We start from the raw sequence: 18,666 nt of genomic DNA on the forward strand, positions 1-18,666 counted from the left end.
GCAGAAGCTATGGGGTCAGTCAGGTCACCTAGCACCTGGGGTCTACAGAACCTATTCTCACAATGCTGGGATGAGTTTCTGGAACTCACCCAAGGTGGCTTGGTTTTGTCTGCAGCCATGTCTCTTCCAAAATCCCACTAAAATTTGAACAGAGGAACTTGAGAAAAAAGAATATGCTGAGAAAAATATTTCACCCCAATTTTGGGGGATTCAAAACTCTGATCTGCTTTAAGGTCCAGTGATTCTAGCACGGGATGTGTCTACCAGCTCTGTTATATTGTACTCTCCCAAGTACACATTGCTCAGCACACAGTAAGTGCTCAATAAATACCATTGACTGATGGATCCAATCAGCTCTCTGCTAGAACTTGTTCTCTTATTCCACTGGTGATGCCTGCTGCCACCTCTAGCAGTGGAAACCCAATCCATTGCAGCCCACCTAAAGACACCAGTGGAAAGTTTTCTTCTCCCACCTTCTCTGGTTCAGAAGTCCAAACTGAGCTAGAGGTAGCAATGTTTCCTTTTTTTCTCCACAGCTTCCCTCTCTAAACCATTCCAACTGGTCCCACTGGAAAATGGTTACTCATCTCCAAATCCCTTATGTACTTTCTCCACCTTCGAGGCATTATTAAGGTCACATCTTCTCCAAGAGACTTTCACCAGTTAAGCCCTCTTTTCCCCAGTTCACTCTTCCTTCTGTGTCGTCTTTGCACTTGGATCTGTGACCTTTGGACACTTGATGTTCACCCCCAAACCCACAGCTCTTATTTATATATCTTTAAATTATATATTATAAATTATTTAGTGTCTCTCTCTCCTCTGGACTGTAAGCTTTTTACAAGCAGGGAATGGGTCCACCAATTCTATAGTATTGTACTCTCCCAGGAGCTTAGTATGGGGCCTAACCATAAAGTAAGTGCTCAATAAATATCATTGATCATGCTGCCATTTCTACCCATATTCTCTTGTTCTGCCTCATTGAAGATGGAGAAAAGGTGGCCACCAATCTCCACAGAGCCATAGAGTAACTCCTCATTGCCTTTAAACTCTTTAGATAACCCACCTCTTTGTTTGTTAGAAAAAACCTTTGCTGACTTTGTCAGGTCCCCAAGGCCTAACACTTCCAGGAGTAGAATCCCTGGCTCTGGACTGACAAAGCTTGGCCCTTTTCCCCCCAACAGGTCTAAACTTTGGGTGTCATTCAGATACTGGCTGGCCTACTGGCATGGTGTGCCTTGCCCTCTGCCTTCACGCAGGACAAGAAAGTGAAATAGACTAAGTTGTCAGGTGAGCTTTCGAAAAACAGTTCTTCTCAGCGAGTAGAGACATTTGTCCCAAAGCCACCCCAGAGAAAGGATTGTTCCCCCTAAATAGATATTATTTTCCCTTCATCCATAACAGATGTTATGAGCCAGATTTCATTCTGCACATTAATACGATGCCCAAGTTCCCCGACCGGACCCGATCCCACCTTTAAAGGGAACAAACAGGTGCATGCAGCTGGAACTCAGATTTCTCCAGGGAGAATATGAGGCATGGAACTCCCAATCCATATAAAACTTTTATACCAGAAAAAATGATCACACGTACAGGTTTTACAATCATAAAAATACAATAGCCTTCTATAGAAGGAACAACAAGTGTCTGAATCAGACCATTAACGACTGTGTCGAAACATCGCTGAATTCATCGTGGATGTGGTTCAGGGTCAGGTATGAATTACCATTGAGAAAGACACGGGAGTCAAAATGGTAAACAGTTTGACATTCATCTGGGTCTGCTACTTACATAGTAACTCTGGCTCTACCAGGGATTATAACAAAGACCGATGAACCGAGAGCTACACAGAAGGATATAGTACCTAACTGCAAAGTTTGGAGCTCAGAACTACAAGCTGACAAATCTAACATGCTCTCTGCTGCTAACTCTTTTTCACAGACCTGCATGCCAAGATCTTGCACATGAAACATATTTGGAGAGGGCGTGTTCTGTAAGAAGCCAGAGAACAGAAGGCTAGGTCAGCTCCTGGGCTTTACAATTGCTTCAGAGTGCATTAATGAGACTTGTCGACTTAGCTGGGTCAGCAGTTTAAGGTGGTAAAGCTTATAATGCCGCATACACTGAGAATGCTGATCTCTATCCACTTCCCAAATTAAAAGAAACAAAAGAAATCATCTTCACGTTAAAAGGAATAAAACCAGGCCTCGGTGGCTAATGCTATAAAACAACTAAGAATCCCGGAATCAAGAGTCTTCCTCTCTTCTTTTGAATGCCTTCATTTTTACTAGGGATCGAGACACCATTCTATAGGGTGATCTCTCTCTCTCCTGAGGTAGTTAGTCCAGCTTCAACTTAAATTTAACCTTTAAAAACTTATCTTCAGTGTCGGGGTGTGGTGTTTATTTTGAGGCAAACTAATGTAAGTTGAATGAGCATTCCCTTGGCTCTTCGAATCCAGTGTATTAATGGACATGCTCTCGTCCATATTTATTTTTCAAATGGAGCAGTGTGCAATGAAGCAAACCATAAATGAAGACTTCCTCATTCGAGGAGGAACTCAAGGCAGCAGACACTGTTCCCAATTTCACTTGGATTCCAAAATGGGACCTCAAAACACAAATGACCAAGTGGATTGGAAAAAGCTTATTTCCCCCTTTAAAAATGTAAGCGGCTTAAGCTGCGTCCAACTAACCTGTATTACTGCTACTTTCACTGACTGATCACACTGGATTCATAGCATTATGGGCAGGGCAGGCAAGGCATCTATCATTTGTTATATATTAGCTCTGTTGGCAGCACTGACACTGATGTCAATATATTTTCTAAAAAGAAAAAAAAAATCTGGCTCATTCCCTTTGGCAAATCCCAGACTCTTTACTGATGTCCCTCTTTTCCTGTCACAATTTTCTCCAAGTTCTTCTGGGACAAGATTATTTTCCAAGGCTTAGTGCCAGATAGCCTTAAGGAACTTAATTGTGTGTTCAAAGGGAAAATATTTTACAATCCAGTTGCTGTTTTAGTCCCCCACTGAAAAACATCTACAGATTGGTCTTTCGGGGGGGGGGATTTTTTTTTCCAAAGCAAAACAGGAAACAGTTTTTCTCAGTTCTTCTCCAAAGTTCTCATAAGACAATACATTTCAATGAAGTCTAATGTCCCATACCATTCCACTCCAGCTGGCCCTATTGTCAGAATCATGTTCAAATCCACACATAAATACACAAATCACACTATTTTTGAAAAGTTCTGTGCTTTGAATGTAGAATTCAATCCTGTCTCCAATGATAACATTCCTTCCTGGATTGTCTCCCTTCCACGGTCCTGGGTCTTGCTCTTTTTCCACACTCTCGGTCTTCTTCACCGTTCAGACGTCCCCCTCTCCCCTTTTTGAGTTTTAGGGGCTGCTGCCCAGGGTGAGTTCCCTCTGGGTCCAAGGAACTTGCTCCATCTTCTAGCTTCTGGAGGGGGAATCCTGACCTGAGGTTCCAGATGCTGCTGTTGAGATTTTGCCCACACCAGGGTAAGGTTTCTCAAGGCTCCTCATCTTCTGGCAGTGGTTCCAGGCCCCAGCAACAATCTTCTTTTTCTGCTCCTACCTCCTCACTACCATTTCACAGCCCCCAGGAAGCCTCCCTTAGTGCACATAGTTTGGGCAGGCAAGGAAAGACCTACTTCCGGATGGAAAAGTCAGAGGGATACCCCACTGATTATGGAGCTATTGCCTTTTTCTGACCTAGCTTTTGTCCCATTCCTTTTGGCTCTAGAAACGCAAACCTTCCAAAAGGTCTAATTCCAAATTGTTAACTAGGGATATTACTGGAACAGTCTCACATCTGGTCTGTCCAGTTTCCTCAACAGGAAAGAATGCACATGGGGAATGGTGTGGGGGGACCAGTGTCAACAAAAATGAAGGCCTGTTTGTATGCTGCCTCTGTATCAGCCAGGATGCTACATGTCCTGCTGTCAAGAAGAGAAGGCGGCTAGATACAGAGTTCTTAGATTCTCCTGCTGCCGATAGCACTCGATGTCTGAATCCTTTGCCCTTTTTTGCTGGGAAACAGGATTACACTTTTGGCCAAGGGAACGGGCTGAGATTCTGACAGTGCTCCAGCCTCAGAGAATTTGTTTCAAGGCCCCTAATTCTAAGTCTAATGATTTTGGCAGGTGGAAAGGCAAAGACAGCGTGAATTTCCTTCTTCCAGTCAAAGACGGTGGGAACCATTGACCCTTCTCTACGCAGAAGGAAGACTGCATCACAAACAGCCACTGCTCCGAGCTGCCCCACCATTTCACCAGCAGCTCCATCTTCGGTTTTGAAGGCTTCCCTTCAAACGTGATCTTTAAAAAACAAACAAAAAAGTAGGGGTTGCATGAAAAGACTAAGGAATAAAGGACTGACTTGCGATCGATATTCCATTTCCTCAGTGTACTTCACATCAAAATTGAGAGACCCTCCTTTCCCAAATCACTTAACTTCTCGGTGCCTCAGTTACCTCATCTGTAAAATGGGGATTAAGACTATGAGCCCCACGTGGGACAACCTGATTCCCCTGTGCCTACTCCAGCGCTTAGAACAGTGCTCGGCATATAGTAAGCGCTTAACAAATACCAACATTATTATTTATTTTCTGGGAGGCAGCACAGTTGCTTTTAGACTGGGAACATGGAGATGGTTTTAAGGGGTGATAGGATGGCTACTTGACCTGACCATCTTATTCTTGGTGAAAAACAGACATCAGGCCACCCCACCTCACACTTGCAGATCTTCCCCTTTCCTCTCCGTGACCCTGCAAGTGAGGGGTGAGCTAACATCCCTCCCCCGACTCCCTCGGCATTTTGGGTGGTCCCCATTGCAGCTGAAGAACCTAAACTAATGTGATCTGGGGATGCTGTAATCTGCAAGTCCAAGCATTTAAGCTGAGCAGTGACAAGTTGATGGAAGGGGAAAAACAACAACAACTAGTGCAATACAGACTGAGCAGTTTCGTCCAGAGATCCCCAATTCCAGGTTATTTGTACATTTAACTAAAATTGTTCAAGGCTTACTTAAAAGTCTCGGCTGGCCCCAACTAAACTGGGATGTACGGTCAGCCTGAATACACTGCTTTTCTGCAAAATAGGATCTTTCCAGTGAAGTCACTGTGGCACCTGTGCTTGCAGGGATCCCTTTGCCCACTAGGTTAGCTTTGTATCTCCCCCAGTGCTTAGAACAGTGCTTGACACATAGTAAGCGCTTATCAAATACCATCATCATTATTAACTCAGGTACCCTACAATATCAGGTAAAACCTTTAGAGGCTCAGAGTACTTCTCCTTTCATGTTTTCACTAATCATTTCCTGAATTTTGTTTAAATCAAGTATGATTAAACTTGTGATCTGTCTACCATACACACAACTTCCTCTTCACTTTTTAAAACACGTGACAAAAATATTCAATTTGCATTTTTTTTAAATTCTAGATTTGCAGAAAAGATATCTTAAGTGTCAACCTATTTTTTTAAGGGAGCTAATGAAGGTCAAGACACCCATAATCCTCTTCAAAATTTCAAAATTCTATTTTGTAATTCCCTCAAGGGCCTGGAATTCTAATCTATTTCGTTTTTTTGTTCCTTACCAGCATAATGTACATGCTCTGTCACCTCTCCTTTTCGCTGTCCACCTGTTAAAACAATCAAATTATATTCAGTAGTTACAACATGAAAAAAATAGCCTAAGACTATCTAACTCTCCCCTTTCATGAGTAGAAGGATAGTAATTGCCCCCACCTTCCCACCCCAGGATTTCAGGGAAGGAAACCTAAACTTGTTTCCTCGCCTGGATCCATGTATCTGCACACAGAAGAGAGAAACATCCTAGGAATAACTGCAGTTGAACGATGCATAGGCGGACAACTTGATGCCCATGAATTCTATGACTGTTGCTATTTACTTGTTAATTTTCAGGGGAGTACTAAAGGTTTTCACAATTTTTGGTTGCATGCAGCCTGAATGTTCTACGGTAAAGATGATAGGGCTTGTTAAATGGGGCACTGCAGCCTTCATACATGAGCACTCAAGAAAAGGGACAAATTCACTGTATGTGCAGAGATTCAAAATACCTAGACTTTTAGAAGACTCTAAATAAGACAATGTATTTGAAAATTGTAGGATTGTTTGAGTTACCTGAATAAAATGGATGGTGATATTTCTTTCTACACAGCCAGATGCCAGTCACGACACCCACCATCACAGCCAAAATGCCCAAGACCCCAAGAGTGGTAACACTTCTTGTTACCGGCAGCGCAGGTGAGTTGGTGGGATTTGTAGAGGCGATAGATGGCAGCTTGTTAGGATCTTCTGGAAAAAAGAAAAAGTTTAAGACTTGGGAAAGAAAGAAAGTGCTTTTCCCATGTATCTCCAAGTGCCATATGAGGTATTTAACTTCCAGCATCATATTTTTTAAACATTTTTAAATATTTCTTGAAAGCAAAGAATCATACCTAAAAACAGTGTTGCTTTCCTAATTTCTCATAATCCTTCACCCTCCCCTCCACCTTCTTATTCCCATCCTCCTCTCTCCCAAGTCTGCTGGCATATGATTTCAGGACAATTTCTTTTCTTCTAAGTATAGAATTCTCATGGGATTTTACCAGCTGGAGGATTGGTGTTGACCATTTTGAATTTAGGAAGAAAATTTACTGACTGTTACAGCTTTCAATTCATGCTTTGTGTGACCCGCTTATCCTCCAGTTTAGTGTTTCGAAGAAAAAAAAAAAAGCTGTGTTAAGTCAATTCAACTGAGAGTCCCAAATGACAGCTCTACTTCAATGGACTGCCTGTCATTCAACAATCTCTCCAAGCAGCAACAATGAGAATGCATACCATCCTCTGTTCCTATGCCCAGGGAGAGACCCACTCCTTCAAAAGAAAGCTAGTCTTATGGAGAGAGAGCAGGGGACCAGGTAGCCAACATTCAATAGTTGTTTTATTGAGGGTGAAGTCATCAATGACTTTTCTTATGGAAAGGTTTTTTTCTTTGGCATTAAAACACCCACAAAACATTGGCTTCCTGGTATACACAAAGGGTTCTTGTGGGTTAGTGGAAAAGAAACCGTAGAAGGAGTCTAATGCCTAAAGGATGGTATTGTTTTAGACACAAATTTCTATTTTTTGGGCACCAGGGTGACCTCCTTTTGAGAGATAGTATGCATACTCAACCGTTCCACAAACCTGGTTTTATGAAAGTTGTTAGGTTTTGCTTTAGTCTCTGGTTTTCTATAGAGCATCCTATTCTCATGTTAGAAGTCCACGTGATCCTCACTGTGCTGAAGACATCGTACAGGCCTCTCTCATTCTTGGAGATGTTATGATTTTGGGCAGCTGGATCGAGGAGGACATCTTGTCCAATTATCCAGTAGACATTTGGCTCTGGATAAACATCACTAGCATTGCAGACGAAGATTACTTCTTCTCTGACAGTTGTACCAGTAGGCCCGCTTATTATCGGTGTGCTGGAATTAGCTGCAGAAGCAAATGAGAGTGGCAGCAATCCTGTCAAAGTTCTTTAGGGACTGAATGTGTACATATTTGAGATCTTCATCTTTATCTTAAGGAATGAAACCTATTAAGGGAGAAGCAGGGTGGCCTAATAGATAAAGCATGGGCCTGGGAGTCAGAAGGACCTGGGTTCTAATCCCAGCTCCACCACATGTCTGCTATGTGACCCTGGGCAAGTCACTTAACTTCTCTGTGCCTCAGTTATCTCATCTGTAAAATGGGGGTTGAGGCAGGGAGCCCCACATGGGCAGGAACTATGTCCAACCTGATTCGCTTGTATCCACCCCACCCCTTAGTACAGTGCCCAGCATGCAGTAATCGCTTAACAAATACCACTATTATTATTATTATTAATAATCGATCATGGCTGAAGGTCTTGCCCCTTTGGGTGAGGGACCCTATCCCACACCCCCAACTTCTGGAAACATTGGAGAGACTCCTGGACATGTCCCAGTACCCTGTGGTTATTTGGCCAAGGAGAACTGTGAGCTTGTCTCTAGACTGTAAACTCACTGTGGGCAGGGAACATGTCTACCAACTATGTTGTATTATATGTACTCTCTCAAGTGCTTATTACAGTGCCCTGCACTCAGTAAGCACTCAATAAATACCACTGATGATGAGGAAGTGGCATACTCAGAGCACATGCTCCTCCTGACCCTCCATCTCTTGGACAATTATGGGATGAACCCAATCCAGGTCCAAATTGACCTCCTGGAGTGGTGGGGGGGAAGAAAAGGAAAGCCTCTTAGGGGTTTGTGGGGGGGGCATTTTGAGTCCTCCAATGTCCATCCAAAGTGCCAGGCCAGCTGCCGGGTGACCTTTTAACTAGCAACTTCCACTGTGTGGCATTGTGGTTACACTGCAGGGAACCTGAGGCCACTGAAGTGTGGTGGCCCATCCACAGCCCTCTCCTTTTAGGCTGGATGATTTCTGGGATCCAGAAGACTCTGGGTTGACTTGCTTTCATAATCTACACTTAATTCTAGAGGATGGAGCTAATTCTAAAGCCATCCATTTTTTCCCTTTGTAAGTTTCTCCATCAAAAGTGGGTAATTATTTGGGCTGAGGCTTATTTAATGAGTTTTTGTAAGCCGAAGAGGGTTAGACATAGAATATTTGACATGTACAATACCCATTAACAAAACTATTTTAGCTTTTCTTGGATAAAGAACCCTTCATATTATTGCCACCCAGATTTAAAACATCAATAAAACAAGCTAATAAACTTGATACAGGTAATCTTCTGTACAACGATGATATTACGTAGACTGTTGCTTTGGATGGATTTAGTAGTGGGCTGGATGTGGCCCCCCGAGTCTGTATTTTGTCCACTCCATTCTCACTCTTCATTCTATTTTTGTCTCTTTAGTTCTTACCTGCCACTACGAGTCTGACTGTGGTGCTGAAAAATTTCTTGAATACTTTCTCTTTCTTTCCCGCTATGCAGTCAAATTTCCGTTCATCTTGCAGACTGATGTTGGACAAAACAAGAGAAAAATCCCCTGTTTTCATATTTTCTATATTTAGCAGTGTCCTATTTTTATATCCAGGATCCTCAAAAGTGCTGGAATTCTCACCAGGAGAATACATTCTTAGTACGGTAGTTGGACTTGCTGTTTGCCAGTAAACCCATAGGGTTTTCAAATCAAACTGCTCCAGGGAAGGATTAATGCAGCTTAGTTCAACGCTGCTTCCTATTATGCCAACGACTTCCTTTTCTTCGCTAATAACTGTAAATATATAAAAAAATGAATGTTACAAGTCTGCCTTCCAATTTCATATTATTTATTTTACTATTCAAGCTACTAGATAGTACGTATTTCAACATGTCTGTTACCATAGGTGCTTTGAGCCAAGGGTTAATAAGCCAATTAGAATGTAAGGCCCTTGTGGGCAGGGAATATGTCTTATGCTTCTGTTGTGGTTTCCCCAACCGCTTAGTACAGTGTATCACACTCAATGGGGGCTCAACCAATACCTTTACTATCACTACAACTTCACAAAAGAAGAATTTTAAAATTCTAAAATTTCTAATTAAGGACATAATTAATTACAAGGGGCTCTTGAAAAGAATTATAATCACAATCGTATTTACTAAGTGTTTACTCCGTGTCAAGCACTGTTTTAAGCACTAGAGTAGATACAAGGTAATCAGATTGGAACAGTCCCTGTCCCACATGGGACTCATAATCTAAGTAGGAGGGAGAATATTAGTATATTAGCATAGTCTAAGAAAGACTATGGAGCAAGAAGATTTTTTTTTCTCCCATTTTGTTCTGGGTAGCTACATCCTTTCGTTGCTTCTTGGGTTCTTTTTCCTCCTTAACCCTATATTTAGTCCCTTAGTGCCCAAATTGTGATTCTTGAGGATTTTACCAACTTGTCAGCTACTGGAGAAAAGCACTAGTCTTGAATTCCCTCCCACTTCTAGGAGTCTTTTCAAAGATGGACATTGCAGTGGCTGTTAGAAAAGATAGGTTACACACTCTTGTCTGAATCTTACAGTTTCCATTCAGGTTCTTGCAATTTTCTCTGGGGGTGGAGAGTGGGAGGTAGGACAATTTTTTCTAGTATTTGTTTATATTTGGTTGATCATTTTGGTCTAAAACATCCTGTGAATTTACCCCAGTTTAATTAAGTTCTTGTGAATGCCTACTGAGGAATTCAATGAGATTATCTGTATCTCCTTTTAATTCCTAGTGTATCTTACCTCATACTCATCAAATAACCTCCCAGATACTCTACCTGGCCTCTTGTTGATAGGCCGGAAGAATACTTTATTATTACCTTTGAGGATCTTTACAAGATCTCCTCATATTCATTTTTGGGCTGACTAATTTGTTGCCTGCCACTTTGGAGTGGGGTTTTTTTTTGGTTTTTGTTTGTTTGTTTCTACTGAGGGAGTTTACATGACTGTGGACACACAAATCATTTAGTAATCAATCATATTTATTGAGCGCTTACTGTGTGCAGAGCACTCTACTAAGTGCTTGGGAGAGTACAAGCCACAGAATTGGAAGACACATTCCCTGCCCCCACAACAAGCTCACAGTCTAGAGGGGGAACAGACACTAATATAAATAAAACTATATCAGACTCTATATGCACAATAAATTAAAATATGCATACACTATTTTGCACTTACCATCTCTGATACCACAAAGAAGCACTAACAGAAGTCTGGTACTGTAATAAAACAAAAGGGAAAAAAATATTATAGTTAGTGTAAATATTTAACAAAGAACGCCATGGTGGTAATAGTACAGTATTGTACCCTACCCAAGACATACACGGTGAAATTTTACCAGTCAGCAACCTGTCAAAGTTATGTCAGTAGAGGAAGAAACAAGTGAAAAATAACACCTGGGCTAATTTAGAAGAGAAGGTGGAGTAAAATTAACAGTACCCTTCAGGCTGCAAGCTCCCTCTCGACTGTAAGCTCATCGTGGACAGGGAATGTGTCTGCCAACTCTATTTTGTTGTACTATCCCAAATGCTTAGTACCGTGCTCTGCACACAGTAAACACTCAATAAATACCACTGATTACCGCTGCGCTACTTTAAAAACATTGGAGTGGAACCAGATGATTCACCTATCTTCATTCAGTCAATGAGGCACGATGTCTTAGGTTTTAAGATGTAAAATGTCATTCTGTAATATTTACCAAAGACAGCAGAAATAGGCACAGCAATATGGGAGAAAGAAAAAATAGCAGTTGAACTACTTTTTGGGTCTACTACAGTGCAATACTGGAATTTCCCAGTTTCTGGTTCCAGGGCATAATTTGGAATTTATATCCATAATTTATTCATATTAATGTCTGCCTCTCTCTCTCGGCTGTAAGCTCATTATCAGGAGGGATTGTGTCTACCAATTCTGTTGTATTGTACTCTCCCAAGTGCTCTACATACAACAAATACCATTAATTGATTACTTCCATATTGATTCTTATGAAGGAAAGAAGAAGAAATGTAGAAAGGGGGACTGTACTTCCAGAATGATTCTTGAGGAGAGGGAGAAAGGGAAAGGTGGGAATATGGCAGATATTTCCTAGATTTTCATCCTCCTTCTATATCATGGAAAGAAAACTCCCCAGTGGTATTTCTTCTTTTGCTTTGCTCTTGATAGAACCCCAATTTATCAACTTGGTCATCTTTTTTTAAAATGGTATTTGTTATTATTAATAATATTAATAATGGCATTTGTTAAGCGCTATGTGCCAAGCACTGTTCTAAGCACTGAGCACTGTTCTTAATCACTACGTGCCAGTCACCGTACTAAGTGTTGAGGTAGATACACGCTAATCAGGTTGCCTTCTTTAGGCAAACTGCCTCAGTAGAGCCTCTGGACCTGCCTTCCTTACCCAGAAGGAACAGGCCTCCTCCCTCCACCTGTTAGATCAACCGATCCATAATAATGAGCTCTTACCCCATGAAGAACACTGATCTAAGGGCTGGGAAAAGTACAGTAAGCAGAAACAATCCCTACCCTCAAGGAGCAGAGGAGACAGACACTGAAATAAATTCCAGGTAGGTGGAAGCAATAGGTGATAAGGATAGGAGCTGGTTACATGTAGATGGGGCTGGGCAGGTGTAGACTCCAAAGTGAGCCTGGGGGCAAAGGGCTTATGAAAAGCAGCAGGGGCTAATGGATAGAGCCAGGGCTTGGCAGTCAGAAGGACCTGGGTTCTAATCCCACTTCCTCCACTATCTTCTGTGTGTCCCTGGCTAAGTCACTTCACGTCTCTGTGGCCCAGTTACCTCATCTGTAAAACGGGGATTAAGACCGTGAGCTCCATGTGGGACAGGGACTGTGTCCAACCTGATCATCTTGGGTCTATCCTAGTGCTCTGTACAGTGTCTGCTACATGATGATAATGGTATTTGTTAAGTGCTCACTATGTGCCAAGCACTGTTCCAAGCTTTGGGGTAGATATAAGGTAGTCGGGTTGTCCCATGTGGGGCTCACAGTCTTCATCCCCGTTTTCCACCACTTAGGCTGAGAGAATAATAATAACGACGACGGTATTTGTTAATAATAATGATGGCATTTGTTAAGTGCTTACTATGAGCAAAGCACTGTTCTAAGGCATTTGTTAAGCGCTTACTATGTGCAAAGCACTGTTCTAAGTGCTGGAGGGGGATATAACGTGGGGCTCGCAGTCTTCATCCCCATTTTCCAGAAGAGGGAACTGAGGCCCAGAGAAGCGACTTGGCCAAAGTCACACAGCTGACAAGTGGCGGAGCCAGGGTTAGAACCCACGACCTCTGACTCCCAAGCCCCGGGGTCTCTCCACCGAGCCACGAGAGAAGTGAAGTGACTTAAACCAGGGACACACAGAAGATAAACGTTGGAGTTGGGATTAGAACCCAGGTCCCTCTGACTGCCAAGCCCGGGCCCTTGTCCATTCGGCCCTGCTGCTTCTCAAACTCCCCCAAGGCTACCTCACTACCTACTATCTACGCCCTGCCCACTACCTCAAGTTAGTTCTCCTGTTAAAAGGCCTTTAAGGCGTAGAGTAAAAATGGAAACTGAGGCCGGGCCCCAGGGTCCGAATTGGTCCTGCAGACCGTGGTTCACTTCAGCAAGCTCCCACAGTCCCTCGCGCCAGGTAAGGCATAGTGTGAAAGGGAAAAAAAGGAAACTGAGGCCGGGGCCCAGGGTCCAAATCTCTGCTGAGGAGCGTGGTTCACTTTAGCAAGCTCCCACAGTCCCTCGTGCCAGGTAAGGCATAGTGTGAAAGGGAAAAAAAGGAAACTGAGGCCGGGGCCCAGGGTCCAAATCTCTGCTGAGGAGCGTGGTTCACTTTAGCAAGCTCCCACAGTCCCTCGTGCCAGGTAAGGCATAGTGTGAAAGGGAAAAAAAGGAAACTGAGGCCGGGGCCCAGGGTCCAAATCTCTGCTGAGGAGCGAGGTTCACTTTAGCAAGCTCCCACAGTCCCTCGTGCCAGGTAAGGCATAGTGTGAAAGGGAAAAAAAGGAAACTGAGGCCGGGGCCCAGGGTCCAAATCTCTGCTGAGGGGCGTGGTTCCCTTTAGCAAGCTCCCACAGTCCCTCGCGCCAGGTAAGGCATAGTGTGAAAAGGAAAAAAAAAAAGGAAACTGAGGCCGGGGCCCAGGGTCCGAATCTCTGCTGCGGAGTGCGGTTGGCTTCAGCAGGCTCCCACAGTCCCTGGCGCCAGGTAAGGCAAAGCGTGAAAAAGGAAACTGAGGCCGGGGCCCAGGGTCCGAATGGGTCCTTTGGAGCGTGGTTGGCTTCAGCAGACTTCCACAGTCCCTGGCGCCAGGTAAGGCTGTGGGGCGGTCTCTGCCCAGCCGGGCCCCGCCTCGCTCTCCCGCCTCTCCTTGGCGCAGCGGGGCGAAGACGGACCCCTCCCCTCCTCTCCTCTCCTCTCCTCTCCCTTCCTCTCGCCGCCGCCCCCCATTCCCCTCAGAAAAGGGGCAGCCCACCGTGCCCCGCCGAGCAGTCACGACCACCCTGGCCCTCCCCTCAGGTGGGCAGCGCGAGGCCCGGCTCGGGCCGGTGCCCTCGCGCGCCCTGTCCTCCCTCCCCCGAAGTGGGCAGCCCCCCATCTTCTCCCCCCCCCATTTCCCCCTGCCAGATGGTTCGGCCCGGGGGGGGGGGGGCTCGCTGTGGCCGACCCCCCCCACCCCACTTTCGCCCCCTGCTGGTCGGCGCCCCCTCTTGCCCCACTGACCTTTTGGGCCCCATGGTGGGCGCCGGAGCGAGGGCCAGGCACCCCCCGGCCGCCGGGCTGCTCCGCCTCTGGCCCCGCTGGCCGCGGCTCCTGATGCTCCCGATGCTGCAGCCGCTGCTGCTCCCGCTGCTGTGCAGCCGCTGCAGCTCCCGCTGCTGCTGCTCCCGCTGCAGCTCCCGCTGCTGCTGCTCCCGCTGCTGCTGCTGCAGTCACCGTGGAGACTGCCGCCCTCCCGCACCCTGCCCTCCCTATTTGCCTGGTCCCAGTCACCCGTGACATCCCCACCGCAGCTTCCTCCACCTCCTCCTCTCCGCCCCGGCCCGCCCCTCCCGGCCCCGCCCCCGCACTCTCCCTCCCCCCCGCACCCACCCCCCGCCCATCGGTCCCGGGAAACTGAGGCCAGCAGGGGGGCTAATAACCTCGGCACGCAGCACGATCCCGAAAACCGAAGTGGGACAAAAAATGATAAGGAGATCCGGAGAAGCCGCCCCGGAGCTAGTCGGGGCTCTGCTGGGTGGCCTGGAGTCTTTGACTCGCCCTCTCTGTTCCTGAGGTGGGTAGTTCTCCTAGAAAGGGGTTTCAAGGTGCCGGAGGGCCTCACATCCTCGGGAGGACCACGGTGAAATCCGAGATACCCAGTGAGAAAGGACCAGTGAGAAAGTCGTTCTGACTGGGAGCCCGTAGTTGGGCGGGGATCGTCTCTATCTGTTGCCGAATTGTACATTCCGAGCGCTCAGTATAGTGCTCTGCACATAGTAAGTGCCCAAGAAATACGATTGCATGAATGCATGACCAGAAATGAGCTGATCCAGTCCCTTTCCTTTGGCTGGAGAATGACTCAACCATTGGGGCCACTCTATTGTTCAACACTCTGGGCTTGGATGCTGATGCAAGAGTAAAAGGCTAAAAGCCCTGCCAAAAAGTCCCATTTTTGGTTAACTGAACAAAAATTGGAATGTAATTCTAACAGAAAGTAGATCGCAAGCTCCCTGATAGCTGGTATCTGCCTACTTTATCGTATTCTCCCAAGCGCCTAGCACACTGAGTGTCAAAACCCTTATCTCTTGATGGATTTGTTTTTTTAAGGAAGGGGATAGTATGCTATAGCTGGAAGGAATTTTAAGTGGTCATCCAATCCATCCCTCCATCTCCAGGCAGGTAAATATCCTGAACCATCCAGATCAGGGTTGGAGAATCTGTCACCTTCCACTGTAGCTCCGTTGTTTCATCATCCTGATGCCTTTTATGGGATCAGATCCTTTCCCAATTTAGTTCAAATCCCATTTCCCCTTTTGGTCCCCCGTGCATATGAAGCACAGCGGTCAGCCTCTTCATAAACACTTTACGTTTTCTTGAATTCAATTGATGGGTCACTGATTAATAGGTCACCAAGGAGCCAGGGTTTCATTGGTGCCAGGGATTGTCTTGAAAGTGGCAGTTTATATTCCTGGCACCTCTGGGTTTTTCATTTCATCTAGGAATACAAAACTGCACTTTTGGTTTGTAAGTTTCTTTTATGTTGCAGACATTGGACGTTCACATAATATGATCTAGGAGGCTGTTCTTTTAAACTAATGATTGACTAGATTGTGGTATTATTGTCATAGGGAAATTATGTCAGTAACATTTGAAACATAAAGTTACATACTTGTACCCCAGTTCCTCTGTGCCTCAGTTCCCTCATCTGTAAAATGGGGATTAAGACTGTGAGCCCCACGTGGGACAACCTGATTCCCCTGTGTTTACCCCAGCGCTTAGAACAGTGCTCTGCACATAGTAAGCGCTTAACAAATACCAACATTATTATTATTATTATCCTCTTTCATCACCAGTTAAGCACCCCCTAAGGCTTCCCCAAACTATAACCAACTGTATTGCTGGAACCTAAACAGTGTGGCCTACCCGACAGAGCACTGCCCCAAGGGTTAGGAGATCTGGATTCTAATTCTGGCCCCTCCACTTATGACCTTGGGCGAGTCACATAATCTCTCTGAGCCTCAGTTTCCTTATCTGTAAAATTGGGATAAAATACTGTTCTCCACCTGTGAGCTTGATGTAGGACAGGGATTATGATCCAATTTTTATGGTACGGGCCCCAGCGCCTGCACAAAGTAGAGGCTTAATAAACCATACAATTAATATTATTGGGTTTGCTCTTTGGCCTTTGAATTGTTTCAGGTGGAAAAGTAGAAAAATTGACCCTCTTAAGTGTCCATTTATAGAGGGCGGTAAATGCAATTTGAGGTGGCACCAAGACTGAGCTCAAACACCCTGGAAGAGCAACTCTATCTACAGAGGCGTCATGGAAGCTCTCTCAGGAGTCCTCTAGTCTAAACCTGCCCTGCCTACGCTTATAGGCAATAACTGTGGTAGTTGTTAAGAGCTTACTCTACGGCAGGTGCTGTACTAAGTGCTGGAATGGGGACAAGCAAGTTGGGTTGGACACAGTCCCTGTCCCACAGGGGGCTCAGTCTTAATACTCATTTTACAGCTGAGGTAACTTAGACACAGAGAAGTTAAGTGACTTGCCCATGACCACACAGCAGACAAGTGGCAGAGCTGGGATTAGAACCTGGGTCCTCCTAACCACGAGACCCGTGCTCTATCCATTAGGCAATGCTCCTTTACAATAAAACTTCCCCGGGAGCTGCTTTAAGTTTGGTAATGCCAGGCTGCTCCTAAATCCACTGGACAGCTCAGAACAGAGTTAGGTAAATCCATAACCCAAGCTAAGCCCCTCACCTGATACTTAATGCAGCCACATTCAAACATAGGAGCAAAATATTACAAATTCCAGGACCCAACCCATTCTAGTCAAGGGGGAAGGTGAGCTGAAAACCAGACTGGTATAAAAATCAGGTGACTAGCCACTTTTAACTTAATGCAGTGGCACATAAATGTCCAGGGGTGGAATACACCAGTTCTGCAAATTGAACCTTCTGGCCCGTTCTTTGTCCAGCTTAAGGTCATGTAAGTGTGAAATGTGAAGCGTTGGAGGAGACATCCGGTAGAGGTGTCCTGACGACAGAGGAAATGCTAGACTGCAGAGAAGGAGGAGAGAGATGAGGGCTGGAGATGTAACTTTGAGAATCAACCACAAAGAAGTGGAAATTGAAGCCATGGAATCGATGGTATTTGAGTGCTCTGTACAGTGCACTGTACTAAATGCATGGGAGAGTACAGTACAATAGAGTCGGTAGACACATTCCCTGCCCAAATGATCATATTAATCGATCATCTACAATGTGCAGAAACTATACTAAATGCATGGGAGAGTATGGCATAAAAGTTGCTAGACATGTTCCCTGACCATGGAGCAGTTTAATAATAATAATAATAATGTTGGTATTTGTTAAGCGCTTACTATGTGCCGAGCACTGTTCTAAGCGCTGGGGTAGCCATAGGGGAATCAGGTTGTCCCACGTGGGGCTCACAGTCTTAATCCCCATTTTACAGATGAGGGAACTGAGGCACAGAGAAGTTAAGTGACTTGCCCACAGTCACACAGCCGACAAGTGGCAGAGCTGGGATTCGAACTCATGAGCCCTGACTCCAAAGCCCATGCTCTTTCCACTGAGCCACGAGTTTACAATCTAGAGGGGTGACTGACATTAAAATATATTATGGATATATACGTAAATGCTGTGGGGCTGAGGGTGGGGTGAGCATCCATTTACACTCACTCCCTCGGTGAACTCATCCGCTCTCACGGCTTTGACTACCATCTCTACGCAGATGACACGCAGATCTACATCTCCGCCCCTGTCCTCTCCCCCTCCCTTCAGGCTCGCATCTCCTCCTGCCTCCGGGACGTCTCCACCTGGATGTCGGCCCGCCACCTAAAACTCAACATGAGCAAGACTGAGCTCCTCATCTTCCCTCCCAAGCCCGGTCCGCTCCCAGACTTCTCCATCACCGTGGATGGCACGACCATCCTTCCCGTCCCGCAGGCCCGCAATCTCGGTGTCATCCTTGACTCGTCCCTCTCGTTCACCCCACACATCCTATCCGTTACCGAGACCTGCCGGTTTCACCTCTACAATATCGCCAAGATCCGCCCTTTCCTCTCCACCCAAACGGCTACCTTACTATTACGGGCTCTCGTTATATCCCGGCTTGACTACTGTGTCAGCCTTCTCTCTGACCTCCCTTCCTCCTCTCTCGCCCCGCTCCGGTCTATTCTTCACTCCGCTGCCCGGCTCATCTTCCTGCAGAAACGATCTGGGCATGTCACTCCCCTTCTTAAACAACTCCAGTGGTTGCCTATCGACCTCCGCTCCAAACAAAAACTCCTCACTCTAGGCTTCAAGGCTCTCCATCACCTTGCCCCTTCCTACCTCTCCTCCCTTCTCTCTTTCTACCGCCCACCCCGCACGCTCCGCTCCTCTGCCGCCCACCTCCTCGCCGTCCCTCGGTCTCGCCTATCCCGC

The 18,666-nt window shown here is 45.6% G+C and overlaps 1 protein-coding gene and 1 long non-coding RNA gene across 4 annotated transcripts in view; one reads left to right on the forward strand and one right to left on the reverse strand.

The window, feature by feature from the left end:
* LOC114818269 overlaps positions 1-4,411 on the forward strand; it is a 63,432-nt gene extending 59,021 nt beyond the window's left edge. For both annotated transcript variants that reach the window (XR_005661038.1, XR_003766123.2), the window contains exon 4: positions 4,165-4,411. This is a non-coding gene — a long non-coding RNA (uncharacterized LOC114818269). The remainder of the gene's footprint in view (positions 1-4,164) is intronic.
* ICOSLG (inducible T cell costimulator ligand) lies at positions 1,543-14,405 on the reverse strand. Of its 2 annotated transcripts, none has more exons than XM_029083478.2 (7): positions 14,237-14,405; positions 10,685-10,725; positions 8,916-9,269; positions 7,210-7,500; positions 6,163-6,336; positions 5,616-5,660; positions 1,543-4,338 (listed from the first exon to the last, which is right to left on the reverse strand). In XM_029083478.2, exons 1-7 carry the CDS (start codon positions 14,248-14,250, stop codon positions 4,328-4,330), a joined length of 930 nt encoding a protein of 309 aa, XP_028939311.1. In that variant the 5' UTR covers positions 14,251-14,405; the 3' UTR covers positions 1,543-4,327. The 2 variants fall into 2 exon arrangements, with proteins under 2 accessions (XP_028939311.1, XP_028939310.1); XM_029083477.2 differs by having other exon boundaries at positions 6,163-6,333; positions 14,237-14,401.
* Between the last annotated feature and the right edge of the window lie 4,261 nt (positions 14,406-18,666).

Source organism: Ornithorhynchus anatinus, chromosome 18 (assembly GCF_004115215.2).
Source record: "Ornithorhynchus anatinus isolate Pmale09 chromosome 18, mOrnAna1.pri.v4, whole genome shotgun sequence".
Taxonomy (NCBI): domain Eukaryota; kingdom Metazoa; phylum Chordata; class Mammalia; order Monotremata; family Ornithorhynchidae; genus Ornithorhynchus; species Ornithorhynchus anatinus.

Excerpts from the sequence above, each read along its gene's own strand:
- ICOSLG (XM_029083478.2), bottom strand. Across the intron at positions 9,270-10,684 it reads TCTTTGTGGTATCAGAGATG|TTATTAGCGAAGAAAAGGAA; the intron begins GTAAGTGCAAAA and ends ATATATTTACAG. Across the intron at positions 5,661-6,162 it reads TCACCATCCATTTTATTCAG|GTGGACAGCGAAAAGGAGAG; the intron begins GTAACTCAAACA and ends TTGTTTTAACAG.